Source organism: Phascolarctos cinereus, unplaced genomic scaffold (genome assembly GCF_003287225.1).
Source record: "Phascolarctos cinereus isolate Bilbo 61053 unplaced genomic scaffold, phaCin_HiC Scaffold_2;HRSCAF=192, whole genome shotgun sequence".
In the NCBI taxonomy this organism is placed as follows: domain Eukaryota; kingdom Metazoa; phylum Chordata; class Mammalia; order Diprotodontia; family Phascolarctidae; genus Phascolarctos; species Phascolarctos cinereus.
Window position 1 is genome coordinate 339290947 of NW_027555625.1, and position 19146 is coordinate 339310092.

Here is a 19146-nt window from a genome sequence, read left to right on the forward strand (position 1 = left end):
CTGGGAGAAAGAGAAAGGGAGAGGTAGAATAGGGTGAATTATCTCACATAAAAGAGGCAATAAAAAGCTTTTACAGTGGAAGGGAAGAGGGGGGAAGTAAGGGGGAGCTAACTCTATCACAGCTGATCATCACACAATGTTGCTGATACTATGTACAATGTCCTCCTGGCTCTCAGTTCGTACATGCCTTTCCAGGTTTTTCTAAAAGCTGCCTGTTCATCATTTCTTATTGCACAACAGTATTCCATTACATTCATACACTACAGCCATACACTCAGCCATTCCCCAGCTGATGGGCATCCTCTCAATTCCAATATTTTGCCACCACAAAAAGGGCTGCTATACATATTTTTGTACATGTAGGTCCTTTTCCCTTTTCTATGATCTCTTTGAGATTGGTGGCCCTTTGGGCATAGTTCCAAATTGCTCTCCAGAATGGCTGAATCAGTTCACAATTCCACCAATAGTGCATTACTGTCCCAATTTTCCCACATCCTCTCCAACATTTATCGTTTTCCTTTTTTGCCATATTAGCCAATCTGATAGGTGTGAAATGGTACCTCAGAGTTGTTTTATTGCATTTCTCTAATCAAAAGTGATTTAGAACACTTCTTCAAATGCCTATAGGTAGCTTTGATTTCTTCAACTGAAAACTGCCTGTTCATATCCTTTGACCATTTATAAATTGAGGAATGGCTTATATTCTTATAAATTCAGTTCTCTATATATTTGAGAAATGAGGCCTTTATCAGAGACACTTGCTGTAAAGATTGTTTCCCAGGTTTCTGCTTTCTTTCTAATCTTGCTTGCACTGGTTTTGTTTGTGCAAAAGCTTTTTAATTTAATATAATCAAAATTATCTATTTTACATTTCATAATGCTCTCCATCTCATTTGGTCATGTACCCATAACTCACTTAACTTTTCCTTTAAGAATCTGGATGATTTAGTATTGATTCATTCTCTGTGGTACCTTTTAGCAAAATTTAGTTTCCTCCCTTATCTCTTTTAATTAGGTCTACTTTTGCTTTTGTTTGTCTGAGATCAGGACTGTTAACCCTGTTTTGGTCTGTTTTGTTTTTTACTTCAGTTGAAGCAGAATACATTCTGCTCCAGCGATTTACCTTTACTCTGTGTGTGTCTGTTGTAAACAACATATTGTAGGATTCTGGTTTTTGATCCACTCCACTATCCAATTCCATTTTATGGGAGAGTTCATCCCATTCACATTCACAGTTATGATTACTAACTATGTATTTCCCTCCATCCTATTTTTCCTCCTGTTTTTCCTCTCTCTCCATTTACCCATTCCCTTCTCACCACTGTTTTGCTTCTGTCTACCACCTCCTCCAGGCTTCCCTCTTTTCTGTCAGTCTCCCTCCTTTACTTAAACTCTTCCCCTCCTGCTTCCTTGTCAGGTAAGATAGATTTCTGTATTCGACTGAGTGTGTATATTACTCCCTCTTTCAGCCAATTCTAATGAGAGTAAGGTTCAACCAATGCCTGTCACCTACCCTTCCATCCTCCCTTCTACTGTAATAGGTTTTCGTGCCTCTTCATGTGAAATAATTTACCTATTTACCCCATTCTACCTCTCCCTTCCTTCTGCACCCAGTATATTCCTCTTTCTCAACTCTTATTTATTTTTTATGTCATTCCCTCAAATTCACCTTATACCCATACCCATACATATATTCCTTCTAGCTGCACTATTAGTGGTACAATCTTTAAGAATTACAAGTATCATCTTCCCATGTAGAGATCTAAATGGTTCATCTCCATTGAATCCCTTATGTTTTCTTTTCCCTTTTTACTTGCTTAGGCTTCTATTGGGTCTTGATATTGGAGATCAAATTTTTTGTTCAATTCTGGTCTTCTCATGAAAGCTTGAAATACTTCTATTTCACTGAATGGCCATTTTTCCCCCCTTGAAGTATTATGTTTAATTTTGCTGAGTAGGTGATTCTTGGTTGTGGTCCTACCTCTTTTGCCTTCCAGAAGATCATATTCCATGACATCCAATCCTTTAATGTTACAGCAGCTAAGTCCTGTGTAATCTTTCCTTAGTCTCTTTTGAATAACATTTCACTATTCACATTACTGTACTGTTCTTTCAATACCGACATCCAAAAAGATCCTCCTCTTTTAAAGTTAAGTTTATTTGCTTATATTACCATCGTCTATGAACCTCTAGAATAGTGGTATCATTGATTAGAGAAATGCAAATTAAAATAACTCTGAGTTACCATCCTACACCTTTCACATTGGCTAATATGACAGAAAAGGAAAATACTAAATGTTGGAAGGGATATGGGAAAATTTGGATACTAATGTGGTTAGTAGAGTTATGAAATGATCCAACCATTTTGAGGAGCAATTTGTGATACCCTTTGATCCAGCTATACCACTACTAGGTCTGCATCCCAAAAAGGTAAAAAAAAAAAAAAGGAACTGACCGATTTGTACAAAGATATTCATAGCAGCTCTTTTTGTAGTAGCAAACAATTGGAAATTGAGGGGATGCCCAACAATTGGGGAATGCTGAACAAGTTGTGGTATATGATTGTAATGGAATATTGCTGTGCTAAAAGAAATGATTAGCAGGGTGCTTTCAGAAAAACGTAGAAAGATTTATATGAACTGAGGCAGAGTGAAGTGAGCAGAACCAAGAGAACATTGTACACAGTAATTGTAATACTGTATAATGATTAAGTGTGAATGACTTAGTTATGCTCAGTAATACAATGATCCAACAATTCCAAAGTACTCATGACGAAAAATGTCATTCACCTAGAAAGTACTGAGGGAGTCTAAACGCAGATCAAAGCATACTATTTTTTCACTTTTTTTTTTCCTTTAGGTCTCTGTCTTCTTTCACAACATGACTAATATAGTAACATGTTTTGCATGATTGAATACGTATAACCTATATCAAATAGCTTACCATCAGAGGGAAGCGGAAGGCAAGGGAGGAAGAGAGAAAATTCATAACTCAAAATTTTTCAAAATGAATGTTAAAAATTGTCTTTAATGTAACTGGGGAAAAATAAAATCCCTCCCCCCCCCCCAAAAAAATAGAATGATAGTATCAAACTCAATCAGAAACACAGGACACTAAGCAATACATACAGCACTGTGGGCCATATACTGACTTAGTTTTAAAATATATCTACGTTTTATTGTATTTTTATTCTGTTAGATATTTTCAAGTAGCATTTTAATTAGGTTCAGGCCATACTCAGGAGTGTTGTGGGCCATGTGTTTGACACCTCTGTTCTATAGTACACTTTCACATTTCTCGATGATTGCAGCATCTAGCTTACTCACTAAAAGAGCTTTGGATTTGGAGTCAGAGGTCCCTGAGTCAAATCCTAGCTTTGATTTTTATCCATGTGACCCTGAGCAGATCAATTAATATTTCTGAGTCTCAGTTCCTTCAAGTATACAATCAAGCAACTGGACTAGATGACTTAAGCTCTAAACCTCAGATACATCAACATCCATGCTCATTACCCTATCCTCATGGCTTCTTAATTCCCCAAACCTCTATCTCTATTCTACAATAACAATCTAGCAGTGCTGTTGTTTATTAGATGTCACCATCTCTAGAAACTAATATCCTGAGCTCAAATTTCCATATCTGATTAAAATCTCCTATACTCCAAGTCTCCCACTCCTTCATTTGTACTGAACTTATTCTTCATCAAGTTTTATTGGAGACCTGAAGAGAAAGCAAGATCGTTTTCTTATTGAGGTACTCCTTCACCTTGGACCCCCAAATTCAATCAATCAGTTCCTATTGATTCTACCTCCACAATCCTTCTTAAATACATCTTCTCCTTTCCATTTTCAAATGAAATAAATTCAACACACATTAATCAAGAGCTTCCTAAAGCAAAGCACTAATCTAAGTGTTAAGGCTACAAAAAGAAAAGTGAAACAGCACTTGCCCTCAAGGAACTAAGATTCCAAAGAAGAAAATGTGAAGAGGGTACATATCCCAGAGATGCAAAGGCACAAAAGCAAAAAATGGAACATAATATAAAGAAGCAAGCTAGTAAGCCAGTTTGACTAGAATAGAGAATATACAAAGGGGAATAAAATGAAATAAGATTGAAAAGGTAGTAGGAGTTAGAACATGATGTGATCTTTTCCACCTTGGAAGTCTTATAAATACTTTGTGTTTCTTTTATGACGATATTTAAATTCAGCTGTGTACCATAGCTATTTTTGCATGCTGGAAGAAGGGAGGGAGGGAGGGTCCAAGGGAGGAATGAAGGAAAGAAGGAAGGAAGGAAGAATCCCTGTCCTCAAGGAGTTTATATTCTACTAGAGGGGAAAAAATCTTATCTAAATTTTGTACAAATACAAAATAAGTAATAGAAGGGTGGGAGTATTAACAACTAAGGAAATCAGAGAAGATCTCTTGAAGGAGATAGCTTTTCAGTTATCAGTAAAAGGAGTTAAGGGTTCCAAAAGATAGAGGGTGAGGAGGGAAAGTAATGAATAACAGCTCATACAAAGGCAAGGATATAGAAAATGGAACATTATGTATGGGGAACAGAAAGTAGTTCAGTTTGGCTGAGTCAAAGAATGCATGGGAGTGGGGGGAAGAGGGGAGGTTATCACACTGGAAAGACTAGCTAGAGATAGATGGTCATATATTTAACTGCCTAACAGAGGAGTATCTATTTGATCCCTAGATGCAATAGGGTACCACTGACTTTTCTTGAACAAGGAAAAGAAATGGACAGAACCGTGCTTTAGGAATATCAGTTTGGCAGTTTCATGAAAGATTAGGACTAGAGAGGGGAAAAGCTAGATACAGCTAAACCAAATAAGAAGCTATTGCAACAGTCTGGGTGAAGCAACAGATAGGTGATAAAGGCCTAAATTAAGGTGACAGTCATGTGAATAGCGAGAAAGGGACAAATAAGATACATACTGTGGAAGCAGAGTTAAAAAACTTGGCAACTGACAGGCTCATAGAGAGCTAGGGAAAGTGAAAAATTGAGGATGACTCCAAGTTTGGGAACTTGGGTGACTAAAAGGATGGACTAGTGCCCTAGGCAAAAATAATAAAGTTAAGAGGAAGGATGGGTTTTGGGGAAAGACAGTAAGTTCCATTTTGGATGTGTATCTCTTCTAGTTACAAAATTTTATTATATCAATGGTATTATCAGTGAAAAAGTTTAAATATTCAAATATACTAGGTAAAAAGGATGAAAATTCCTAACAAAAAAAAGAGAAAATGTGTGGCATTTTCACTATCTGTACGCTTTTAATGACTGTCAAGATCATAACATATTATCCATTTGACTATTTTTATTCATGACGTGTATATTCACAAAGATTATTCACTGATGAAGGCAGAGTTCTCACTGAAATAAATGATAGGGTGAATGTATTATTTTTGTGAAAATACATGGTTGACATTAGAATGAAAATGGATGTTTAGGGGGCAGCTAGGTGACAAAGTGGATCCAGCACCAGCCCTGGAGTCAGAAAGACCTGAGTTCAAATGTGACCTCAGATCCATAACACTCACAAGCCGTGTGACTCTGGACAAGTCACTTAACCCCAATTTCGAGAGGGAGGGAGGGAGGGAGGAAGGAAGGGAGGGAGGGAGGGAGGGAGGGAGGGAAGGAAGGAGGAAGGAAGGAAGGAAGGAAGAAAGGAAGGAAGGAAGGAAGGAAGGAAGGAAGGAAGGAAGGAAGGAAGGAAGGAAGGAAGGAAGGAAGGAAGGAAGGAAGGAAGGAAGGAAATGGATGTTTAAATTAAATTTATTTTCACTTTATATAAAGTGAAGTCAACCTACACAACAATAAAAATAAATGATAAAATGTGACAGTGATTTTAAAAAGTGTGCTACAGCAAAGAAAACATAATCAAAAAGCATTTTCTGAACAAGAAATCTGCCAAGTTAAAGTGATACAATTTTCAAAAGTATTAGAATACTTACATAAATAAATGTTACAAAAAGCAAAAACTTTAGCCTATGGGGAAAAATTACTTGGGATGTACATTTGGGATGTATTCATCTGTAACAAGTAAGATAGCTAAGAAACTTTTCTGCAAATAAAAAATAGTCAAGAAAACCACTTTAAAAAGGTCAGCATTACTACTATGGTAACTTTTTCTCTCTTAGATGTGACTAGTTTCTAGAATAGAAATACTGTGCACCTCATTCATTTTCTCATCAAATGAATTTGGGAGGCCAATTATCATGCCACTGAGTACAAAAGACTAATGTTTTTAAATTTAAATTTACCTGAAAATGTAGAGAAACAGCAGGTTTGGCCATCAAAGTATTGAAACGCTCATGAAATTGTGGTGAAAGAATATCCTGTGACAAGGTTTCATAGGGATCAAATGCTTGTTCCTTAAAAAAAAAAAGGTTTTGGAAAGTAAAATAAGTTTAGCATGCATAGTCATAGATATAAGTACTTTCATTCTCAGTACAACATAGGTACAATTTGCTCCTAAGACTAGTTGGTACAGTAGATAATGGTGCTGGGCCTAGAATCGGGAAGACCTGAGTTCAAATCCAGCCTCAGACACTTAACCTCTGTCTGTTTCTTCATCTGCAAAATGGGGATAATGATAATAATAGCACCTACCCCCCAGGGTTGTTGTGAGGATCAAATGAGACAATATTTATCAATATTTATAATATAGTAGGTGTTATATAATGTTAACTATTATTAAGTCCTCAACTAGATCTTGATTTTTTTGCTCTCTACATTGCAAAGGTAAATACCAAATATAACTTACCTGTGACTGCAAGTGTATACTTTCAAAGGAATTTATACAGTGCCTTTAAGCCATGGAGTTCATATTGTCTTGACTACTGTCATCTCAAAATAAGTCAGTAACACTGTGGCCACAAATAGCAAACTGTGACTTATGTGTATGTACATATGCATGTGTCTATGAAAGTTGGTGTTCAGCTGTGTCTGACTCTTCCTGAACCCATTTGGAGTTTTCTTGGCAAAGATACTGGAGTGGTTTGCCATTTCCTTCTCATTTTACAACTCATTTTACAGATGAGGACACTGAGGCAAACAGAGTTAAGTGACTTGCCCAGGGCCACACAACTAATAAGAGTCTGAGGCCAAATTTGAACTCAGGTCTTCCCAACTCCAGGCCAAGTGCTCTATCTACTACACCAGCTACCTACCCCTATATACCATATGTATACACGTGTACACACACATACACACACACACAACTATGTTGGAGGGAAAAGGCAAATGAAAAGGAGTGAGTGCCAATAATCAAAAGGAAAGTAGCTTTTGAAGTTTTGGTCTGAAGATGTTTAAAAAAACCCACTACATTTCAAGTTGAATTCTAACCCTTAGGTGCAATAAATTTTTTTAAGGACAGCTAGGTAGCACAGTGGACAGAGCACCATCCCTGAAGTCAGGAAGACTTGAGTTAAAGTCTGGCTAAAAAACTTACTAGTTGTATGACCCTAGGCAAGCCATTTAACCCCAACTGCCCTTGGAAGGAAGGAAGGAAGGAAGGAAGGAAGGAAGGAAGGAAGGAAGGAAGGAAGGAAGGGAGGAAGGAAGGGAAGAAGGAAGGAAGGGAGGAAGGAAGGAAGGAAGGGAGGAAGGAAGGGAGGGAGGAAAGAAGGGAGGGAGAAAGAAATTTTCTTAAGTAGTTATATGAAATAGCAGTGCTTTATCTACGACATACTTTTCAAAAATGGTAAGATAGGTAGATATGAATGAGCATTAATAAGACAGGCTACATAGACAGTCTACATTCAAATAAAAACAGTATATTACCAAATTTTTATCTCCTAAAAAAGCATGTTGGTTTAAGATAATTGTTCAGTGCTTATTCCTTTGAAACTTCAAGGATGGTTTCTGATCAATTTGTTAATTTCATCACCTGAAATGGTTACTTGAACCACTTTAAGTCTACGTTATTATCTTTTAAAACTACAATCTGTTAATATGTTTGACAACTAAGCCATAAATATACAGGAGTTCAAGATAAGCAAATATACTAATAAGAAATAGGACTGAGAATTTCAGATAGTCAGCAAACAATTAACAGTGTTAATTTCCTTAACTAAAAAGTGAGTTAATGAAAGTAATCCATTTTATCAGACTAATGTTGAATGAAGACAGATACCTGAGCAATATCTTTTACATCAAGCATACGATACTTTACAGATTCCAGAAGTGAACTCCAATACCTTTATTAGCACACTATATAGCTGCAAGGAACACATTACTTCAAAAAGCTATTCACATAAAATTAATTTGAAGTAATTTGAAATAAATTGTTAAACAGAAATATAGAAAACAGTACAGTAGTAAAATATGAAATGATTTCAGCTTACTGATTTAAAGAAAACTAAGTATCTTTATAGTAGAAAATGTCTTCTCAATTTTGACAGAAAAATTAACCAAATAATATGCAGCTTAGCAACCAATTTAAATATTTTTATGAGAATATAAATATAGTTTTATAAACTTACTTCTGCTAGATCTTCAAAACAACTGCCAGCTAAGGGATGAGGACTGCTTTCATCAGTCATTTCAACTGTGTCTTCAATCAAGCCCAAAAGCTTTACGGTCAATTCATGAATATCTAAAATGTTGCTGAATATCCCTTCAATATCCTAAAGAAAATAAAAATGAAAGCATCTGAAGCTAAAAACTATGCTAATATTATTGAATTAAAAATACTCATATGTAAGATAAAGATGGAAGATAATTCACATCTAAGAAGTCATGTTAATATTTTATAAGAAACAAAGCTCCCACAAGACAAGACTTGAAATTCTACATAAAAGAGGCTATATTAAAGAAACACAAGAAAGGAGAAAAGTGTGGAGGGTGGGGAGAAGTTAGGGATAAAACATGCAAATCCTCTGGATCACAAGACAGAAAAGCAGATTAGAAAAATAGAAATTATAGGTAGTTCATCTTAAATACATACTGTACTATACATCATTAATAGCTTTAATTGTGAGCCAATGGTTGGCTTTCATAAGGAATAGATAAATTTTTGGTCCCAAGGTCTCTGCACAACAAAATAAGATTTACCTTTATTTATTAAGGTAATGGACAAACTATTTACTCTGGAGACATAAATGTAATACATTTACCTAGGTAAAATAGGACCCTCAAAATGGCAAACTGGGATCATTTTTGCTTAGGGTTTTAAACCCTTTATATGACAAATCAATGTCATCACCTACAGGGGAAAAAAAATCAAGTGCTTTATAGATGCTAATGGTAAAAAAGGTAAAACTGATGACCTGAGCAAATTAAATTATCTGCTTACTTTCCTAGATACTATTGTACATACAATCCACTGTATTTTGTATAAATAAAAAATATAATAGACTTTTAATCCTGGGTTCTAGTCCAAGCTCTGGCAGTAATTTAAAGTCACCATTTTTATGTCTCATGTTCTTCATCCATAAAAATAATACCTGCCTTATGAAAATCATAGCAAATAACAGATATAAGTACTTTGAAATTTTGAAAATACATAATATCCAATACTCAAATGAAGCTGTGATTTCACAGTTGTGGGTATTCCCTCCAATGATGCAGACTGCAATCTGTGCAACCTAGGCAACTCTTGTCTACACTCTTTGAAAAGTTCACTACAGAGAATCCAACCAACATTCTGAGAGCTTTCCTCAATTTCACATGACATTGAGAGGACATCACCGGAATATATGTAAATTGTTTATCAGTTTTCCAATGCTCCTGCCACATAACCAGCCCATCGTTATTTTTGTTCATGTTTTTTTAGTGAGAACTTTTTCTCTAGTTCTCCTTTGTAGTTCCCTGTTTGTAATCAATGTATTGCAGCTTGTTCATGTCTACCAAGCACCTCTATACCGCCATACATGTGATAATCATTTTTCACTGTTTCAAAACTGGTGTTCCATAATTTGTAATCATAAAACTCTGATAAAATATTGGTGTTCTAAAAATAGGCCTTTGTTTCAGGGAAAATTTTATGGCTAAAAGAACTTTTCAATTTCTCAAAGGCAATCCAGCTTGCTTGCTTTCCTCCTATTTAGCTCTGGGCCTGACTCACCACCAGCCTGTAGTGTCTGACAAAGATAACTGCCTAACAGTCAGGACATCAGGCATTCTTCCTCTGTTAGGAATGTTGGAGGACTTGGTACAATCTGCACAATGTCTTCTGCAAACAGAAACATGAAGAGGACCTCACCATTTACAGGAAATATGTCTACAACTTGGATTATATTTTGGAACTCATCTTTGACAATGGAAAAAATCTTTGGCAAGCATAAATCCCCTTGTTTTATGCTGTGTCTGATATTAACAATCAGAAAGTCAAACTTCTAATGTTAAATTTTTTCAAGAAATCTTGATAATTTTGATATAGCCATTAGGGGACAGCTTTTATCACAGCATTTTGCTCTACTGAATCAAATTTTTTTTATAGTCAGCAAACAAATGGACAAGAGCCAGTCTGGCAAAATGGATAAGAATACTAATTGGGAGTTAGGAAAACCTGGGTTTAACTGACACACATGCAGGATATGTGACTAAGAGCAAGTCACTTAACCTCTCAGTGCCCCCAAGAAGCTCTGTGAGATTATAAATTGTAGATCAGGAGTCAATCTGTCCTGGCAGAGTTAGCTCCTCACTAGGAACTTCTTATACGATGAAAATAATGACAACAACAAACAGTGGAATTTGATGTTCTTTGCATCATTTAGTCAAATGTATGATAATAAAATGTCACCTACAGCTTGAAAAAGCCTGCCTGTTTCCTTATGTTATCTTCAACAAGATAGCTCTGACACAAATTATTCTCAAAGTTCAAGATTCTTTCCCCACACCTTTGGTGTTTTCCCCTGGTTCAGATATGTTGAGAATCATTCTCTCAATGCACTTTCCATTTTGCTACCTCCAGCACAGAACTATTCTAGTAACTGGTCAGGTTTGGTTGCTTTTTCTATCTTTGTTCTTTTCAGTGACATTTTCACCTCCTTTATTAGCATAGCTGGGGTTTTAAAAATAGAATCCTAGTGTAATGGTTCCTTGATAGTAAAAAGAATGTTATAAAATGTCTTAAAATCTCTTCCATCTTTTGCTTATTTATTCTTCTTACAATTTCATCCTTAAATGCCTGCAGGATAAGTTTGCTTAGTTTGCCAATCTTTCTTTAAACTAGCTTTACTCTCCAGTATTTCTCTTTGTTTAATGAGACAATGTTGCTCACAATGATTTACTATACTTCTAAGTTTTTACAAATGAGTTTATACTCTAAACTAATTTGTCTTTGGTTGTCATATCCTTTAACTTTGCATGTAAAATATCAGTATAGTATCTAGTGGGGAGTTATAGAAACATTCCTAAACTAAGCAAATGCATTACAAAAAATAAGGTCTACCAAAACACCTTAGAATAACATCTGCTTGATTTTAGAGCTTCAGAAAAAGACAGGAAATTTAAGTTTTTATTCTTTCGTGTTTATTTAGCCAACACTATCTAAGTACCTCTCCCTTCTCATAAAAGAAATACATATTTTGGAGGAAACAATAAACAGGTAGAGTAGCAAAGAAAGCAACAGATGGCAAGGAAAACAAGAAAGGCAGACGAATAGACCTTTAAAAAAAAAAAGACAACGGGTGCCAGAAGGTAAAGGGGGAAAAAAATCTTCTCCTTTCCATGGTAACATTTGTTCTGAGACAAAGACATTCCCAGTCTATTACATCCTATTCTTTCCAGAAAAAGATCTTAATTCATGAGATTCTTTCCCCTAGAACTCATGTTTGGGGCATTCCTTTAGCATAACATACATTTTATTTTCTCATAGGCTCCCAGGAAATTACCCTGACCACTTTAGACACCAGATATTAGAGAAAGCCTTCAGTCTTCTTAGTTTCCTCACTAATCTCATGTGGCATTTCAATATGTTGGTGAAACAATTCAACTTTTTTTTTAAATCATGCTAAGACTACTCAAAAGAACATTTTTGTTCTATTATATACATGGATTTTGAAGCTATTTAATTATTCTAAGTTTTGTAACACATTTTGAGATACAGAATATCCCAAATCTAGGAATGATACTTACAGAAGATGCAAACAGCTTTTTGTTTGAAAGGAAAGCCTCCCGAAATACTTTTATTATCAGATTTAATTCCCGTAGATATTGTCTTTCTTCTGCAATTTCAGTTCTGACTAAATCATAGTAATTTAGTTCACCTGAAGAAAAGGGTTCGTCTTCACAGAGCGAAACCAAACCAATGTCATCCTGATCAAACATGTCCATTAAAACCTGATAAATACAAAATAGCATTTTATAAATGCCTATCACCAATTTGATTTAAATTAGCTCAATATTCTTTATAATCATCACATGAATAAGCAATAAGAATGCACAATTATATAAGTTAACTGTTATGAGAAAATAAAGAGTAAAAGGTTAAGTCATAAGCCAAGACTATTGCAATATCCTCTTTCCAAGTCATCTTGCTTCCATTCTCTCAATTCAATAAACATTTATTAAGCATTTATTTTGTGGCAAGATATTGTATACTCTCTCCCCTCCTCAATCCATTCCTTAAATTCTGATGACAGAATAATCTTTCTAGTAAAAGTCAGTCTTCTGCTCAAAAAAACCTTCTATGGTTCCCTACAATCTGCCAAGTACATACACATCCATGATAAGCATTTATTAAGCACTTACTATGTGTCAGGCACTGTCCTAAGTACCAGGGATACAAACAAAGGCCAAAACACACTCCTTGACCTCAAGGAGCTTACATCCTAATGGGGGAAACAACACGTAAATAAGATATACACAGAGTAGATGGAAGGTACTCTAAGAGAGGAAGACATTAGCAGCTGGGGGATTGGGAAGTAGAATTTGAGTTAAGTACTGAAGGAAATGAGGGAATCTAAAAAGTATGTGTAAGGGGGTAGGATATTACAAGTATTTGGAATAGCTGGTGCAAAGGCATGAAGATCAGAGACACAGTATCACGTTTAGGGACTTGCAAGTTGGCCAGTGTTGCTGGAATATAGAGTATTGAGAGGAGAGTAAAGTGTAGGAAGACTGAAAAGGTGGAAAGGTATTAGGTTATGAAAAACTTTAAATGCAAAAAAAAAAAGAACCAAAATGATTGTGAGGATTAAACACCAACATTTCAAACTTGGGTGACCGAGAACATGGTGGTTTCCTCTATAGTAAGAGGGAAAGTTGGGAAGAGGGGAAAATTTGGATGGAAAGATTCTACCAAAATCTGGCTCTAACCTATCTTTCATGTTACTCCCCTTTAGTTACTCTATGCTCCAGCCAAACTAGACTATTCTCATCCTTCAAACAAACTTCATTCTCCTACTCCTATAATTCTGCTCACTCTCTTCCCCATTAGAATCTATCTCAAAACCTGATCTCTCAGATCTTCCCCAACATTCTCCCCCACCCCCAGTACTTTGTATAGAACTTCTCTAATATATTTTTAAATACTGTACATTATGAGTTTATGTCTTACCTCCATACTGAATATAAACAAAAGTAGGGACTGTAATGCACCTAAACATTGTACTATTCCCAATGCTTAATATAGTGCTGACTACACATAGTAGGTACTTAATTTTTGTTGAACAACATCAGAATGTTGTTGCTTTTGATTTTTACAGAGGAAAAGTTAGGTAAAATGTGACCTCTCAAATAATCACAACATGAAATCTGACTATGAAGATAGATGGCAGAGCCCAGCTGTATAATCAATCAAATATATTACCAAGTCATGTTTGGATGAATGAAAAAAAAACCTTTATTAAATATTACTAGTTCATCTCATTCTTTTTTGTTTTTTAATTTTATTTTCAGCTTAAATTGCCCCCTTCCTGCCTCCCTCACCCCTACCCATTGAAAAAGCACGAAAAATAAATCTACCTATAAACATATATAGTAAAGCAAAATAAATTCCCACATTAACCATGTCCAAAGAATAAATGCTTCAATCCTCTGGAATCCTAGTTAGTCACTGTATTGATCGGAATTCCCAAGTCTTTAAAAGTTATTTTGCTTTATTATTTCCCTGGTCCTATTCACTTTATTCTGCCTCAGTTCATATGAGTATTCTCAGGTTTCTTTGAAACCATCTCCTTCATCATTTCTTACAGCACAACTGAGTAGTCCATTAAATGTGTATACTATAACTTGTTCAGCAATTTCCCTAATTGATAGGCATCCCCTCAATTTCCAATTCTCTGCCACCATGAAAAGAGCTGCCATAATTTTTTTGTAAACATGGGTCTTTTTCCTCTTTACTTGATCTCTTTGAGGTACAGACTTACTAGCAAGACCATTAGCTCAAAGGGTATGAACAGTTTAATAGCTTTTCAAGCATAGTTACAAACTGCTTTCCAAAAAAGCTGGACATTTCACAGCTCCACTAACAATACATTGATGTACCTGTCTTCACTTTTTTTTCCGTTTTCCCTTTTTTGTCAACTTTGCCAATTTGATAGGTGTGAAGTGGCACCCCAGAGTTGTTTTAATTTGCATTTCTCTAATTATTAGTGATTTAGAACATTTTTTCATATGGCTATTGACAGCTTGCATTTTTTCATCTGAAAATTGCCTACTCATATAATTTTACCATTTATCAATTGGGAAATAGCCCTTTTTTAAAATTAAATTAACTCAATTCAGTATATATCTTAGAAATGAGACTTCTATCAAAAAAAAAACTTGCTCTAAAGATTTTTTCTCAATTTCCTGCTTCTCTTCTAATTTTAGTTGCATTTGTGCAAAAGCTTTTTAATTTTATGCAACCAAAATTGTCCATTTTACCTCCTAGTATTCTTCCTAGCTCTTGATCATGAACACTTCCCCTATGGCAGGTAATTTCTTCCATGCACCTATAATTTGTTTATGATACCATTCTTTATATCTAAATTATATAGCATGTCTTGGTATATACAGTGCAAGAAGTTGATATATACCTATGACTAAGTCATTTTTAACTGTAACAAAATAACTATAGTATCAATTTTACTTTATCAAAGTAGAAAACCAAGGGAATTCAAGAAATAAAGCTTTGATCATTGCCTTCCTTTAATATGATCAGACATTTAGAACAACAATAAAGGACCTTAGACATTATCTTCCTTTTAAAGGAAAATGTATCTGAAGTACAGAGAGGTCAAGTGATTTGTCCAAAGTCACACTTATTCCTCTACATTAATGTATATAACATTTATGGTATGGGTTCACCTTCAAAGTAGGAAAGAAAAATCAACTAATACAGTATACTTCCCTAATAATAGACATTAGTAGGAAATAAACTGTTACAATAAGTGAAATTTGTAGGTAATGAAAACTCACCCCTTTAAAGGCCCACACTTTTATTTTATGGAAATCTTTCTAAAATGTATTTCAAACTTCCCTGCTTTCATAAACAAGAGCATAGTGAATAAACAGTTATCTTTGAGAAAAGCCTGTACAAATAAACAGAATTGATCATTTTGCTAATTATTCTTCCCTGTTTTATATTATTTAGAAATGTTGGAACAAGGAAAGGAGCCATTTTGACAATTTTCTCTTCGATATATCTGATAAAAAAGATTCAGATGAGGGGAACTTAACATTTTTGTGTCATCTATCCTTCGACAGTCTGGTAAAGCCTAGAAAAGGATACTCCCCAAAATAATGTTTTTAAATGCATAAATTAAAATATATAAGATTATAAAGGAGACCAACTGTATTGGAATGTAGTTACCAAAAGACATTTATTTAAAAGTTCATTAATCTCTGATTCAGATCTAGTGTAAATTTAGCGGAAGACTAAGTCAATCACCCTATTCTGATGCCTTTATTAGATGAGACCACATCTTAATTGAACTGGAGGTCTGAGCTATGTGAACAAGGCCTGAACATCTTCTTGAATCAATAAAATCATAGAGCGGGGTGGGGAATCTGTGGCCTCAAGATCACGTGTGGCCTTCTAGGTCTTCAAGTGTGGCCCTTTGACTGAACAGGCATTCTGTGAAGGGCCACACTTGAAGACCTACAGGGCCACATGTGGCCTCAAGGCCATAGGTTCCCCACCCCTGTCACAGACTTTAGAATAAGTATGGCCAAAGTACTTGGTTAATTTAGATGTCCTTGAAAGCCACTGGATGAATTGCAGTGACTCCCTTTACAGAGAGTGACTGGGTTGATTGAGGACATCTGGTCATATCCTGTGGGTTGTCTATAACCCAAAGTTATTATTCATAACCCAAGAGAATTAGCTTATTGGTAGAAGCTTCCAGTAAAGCCCTTAAGAAAGGATCACTTGCAAGAGAAGAAGTAGAAGGGGAGAGTCGGCCTTAGTCTCCTCTCTCCCCTCACACCCTTGGCCAGAGGAGGAACTTGATGACTTCAGAGAATGGGCCCTTTTCATTGAAATCCTAAGTGTTCCTGGGAGAGAGTAACAGCTGGTGGCAGTGACTGTATCAGGAGCCAAGAACAAACTGGACACACTGTAGAAAAGCGGATTCAAGGCTCTATAAGGAGCCCTGAAGAAAAGCTACACCATCCCTAAGGAGCACATCTTGAAAACTCCATAAAGGGTCCTCCCATAAGGGAGAAAAAGGAATTCCATGAGCTGTGAGTTATTTTGCCACCTGTGCTCTAAACTTGAGTCTCTTTTCCCCTGGATTCTGTATATACTGGTGGGAAAGTATGTCACAGATTTTGGGGGGATGTTTTGTAACAATTATACCACCACATTAAATATCTGTTTCTAATGGCCAATTAACTGACTAACTGCTATCAACTGATATGCATACTTGAAAGCACAGCAGTATTGGCATACAAATTATAGTACTAGAAAACCATGTTCCTGCTCCTCAAGGTTCCCTAAAACTTGAGGACAGATGCAGCACCTATGCTCTATGGACCCAGGCTGCCATTATGAATGCGTGTTGAAAAGTAAGTCTGGGACTTGTGCTTAAATGGGATCATAGATTTAGAACTGGAAGAGATCTTAGAAGTCATTTAGTCTATACCCTACACACACTATGGAACAGAAAGTCTCATTAACATTAACTACACATTAGAAAAGGAGGAACCTTAGTGCTCAGATTAATTTCATGCAGCAAGTCTATGTAATAATATAGCATGCAAGTACAATTTTTTTAAGTATTGTACGATAAGGTTGCCCTAAACTTTTAAAGAACAATTAGAAATCAGAAAAGTTTTAAATTTCAAAGGAACTTTCAAGCTAATAGTACACTACACTTAAGGATTCAAATTAAATTTCTTAAACCTAGGTCATTCCCTCATAGATACAGAAAAACAAAATCGGATGGGAAAGTAAAACTTAATTTTAAAAATGGTATTAAAAATAAACAAAGTAGGTGCCCATCAATTTGGGAATGGTTAAATAGAGTTTGTGGTATGTTAACTAAATGAGTATGATAAATACAGAAAAGCACAGGAAAACTTATATGAACTGATATAAATTGAAGAAAGCAGAACCAGAAAAATAATATACACAATGACTACAATAATGGAAAAGGAAATAACTACAATAAAACAATCAAAACTGAATGTTGTAAAATTATAATGACTTGACTCCAAAGAAAAGATGGTAATCATCTTGGAAAGCACACCAATGTCAGTACACCTCTCTTTCACTCTTTGAAGAGGTGAGGCACTATGGTTGAAGAACCTTGTATCTAATATCAGACTTTTTCAATGTGTTGGTTAGTTTGTTGAACTATTTTTTCCTCTTGGTTTTATTCTTGGTTATGAGGAATAGCTCTTTGTAAAGGGGAAGGAGGGTTACACTGTGAAATGTAGGTGATGTAAAAAGGAAAAGATATAAATAAAAATTTGTTTTTAAAAAAAGTTTGAAGTTTGAAAAGAAAAACAAACTTCAAAATAAGGAAGGAAGGAAAGTATACCATGGGAAAGTGTGCTGGATTTGGAATCAGAGGACCTAAGAAAATCCTGATTTGACAGAATTTGTGTGATCATAGGCAAGTCTCTTAACTTCCCTTCAATTCAATGTCCTCACCTCTAAAATGACTGCCCTCAGAGTGGTCCCTTTCCACTACAGATCTATAACATGAATTTTGCTACTTTGTGCCTTTGAAATCTTGGACAAATCACTTAATCTCTCTGGGCCTCAGTTATACATTTATAAGATGAGGAAGTTAGACTACATGGCCTCAGAGATTCCTTCGAGCTCTAAAGTTCCAATTTTATTTTCCTAGTTTTTCAAAGGGCAATAAAGCTTATTTGGTGATTCCCACAATTGTGGTAAGCTGCAAGGTCCAACAAGAGCAGTTTACTTGTACTTGTCAAGTACAAGGCCCTACTTCCCTTTCAAAGGCTCCCTGAGGATAGGCCCTGCCTCCCTTAGTCTTCTGTTCACTTCTGTCCCTCTCCATTTGCCTCCCTTCCCTCTCTTCTTCTCTCTCTCCTACCACGTATCTTTTAGAATATTATTATACTTAAGTAGCTTCATTTTTCCTGTTCTTTTTCTTTTCTAAAGCAGGCAAGGAGAATTTGTCATTTATTAATTCATTGACTAAAAACAAAAGAAACTGAATTAAGTTGTGTGTAGACTTAATTTTTTTCTTTTTTTAAATTTAATACTTTTCAATTAACAAAAATCTATTTTCTCTCCTTGTTACCTCTCCTTTCCCACTGGGGGGAACCGTCTGGGCCCCTGAAAAGAAAAGTTTCCCAATCTGACACAGAGTAAAAGCTTGATATAAGCAGCCCACAAAACTCATCCTATATTCCAACACCAACATTATAAGATTTCCAGAATAACTGCAAAACCAATTATGAAAAAGTAATGGAAATCAGAATGTTAAATATAAAGCTGTGTGACTCTGGGCAAGTCAATTCATCTTTCTGATCGACAAGTCTCCTCAAAGGCAAAATGAGAACAAGAACACGAGCATCTTCTACTTCACAGGTTGCTGTATGTCCTTCATTCTCAAAGAGGACCATGACATCAGGGAAGTGATGCCATGACCTGCAAGTTAATTTGGATTTAAATGAGGGAGGCCTGTGCAAAGTCACCAGCCTCACTTTCTCCTCTGGAGCCATCTTGGTCCAGTGGCCAGATAAGGAACAGGACAAAGGCAGAACATACTCTCATGTTTAAGGCT

The 19146-nt window shown here is 35.6% G+C and overlaps 1 protein-coding gene across 1 annotated transcript in view; it reads right to left on the reverse strand.

Annotated features, from left to right (window-relative positions):
• The window catches only part of SOS2 (SOS Ras/Rho guanine nucleotide exchange factor 2), a 117356-nt gene that overhangs the window by 60571 nt on the left and 37639 nt on the right, over positions 1–19146 (reverse strand). The window contains exons 5-7 of the mRNA XM_020991309.2: positions 12092–12295; positions 8494–8637; positions 6271–6381 (exon numbers count right to left, since the gene is read on the reverse strand). Coding sequence (XP_020846968.1) covers positions 6271–6381; positions 8494–8637; positions 12092–12295 — 459 coding nt within the window. The remainder of the gene's footprint in view (positions 1–6270; positions 6382–8493; positions 8638–12091; positions 12296–19146) is intronic.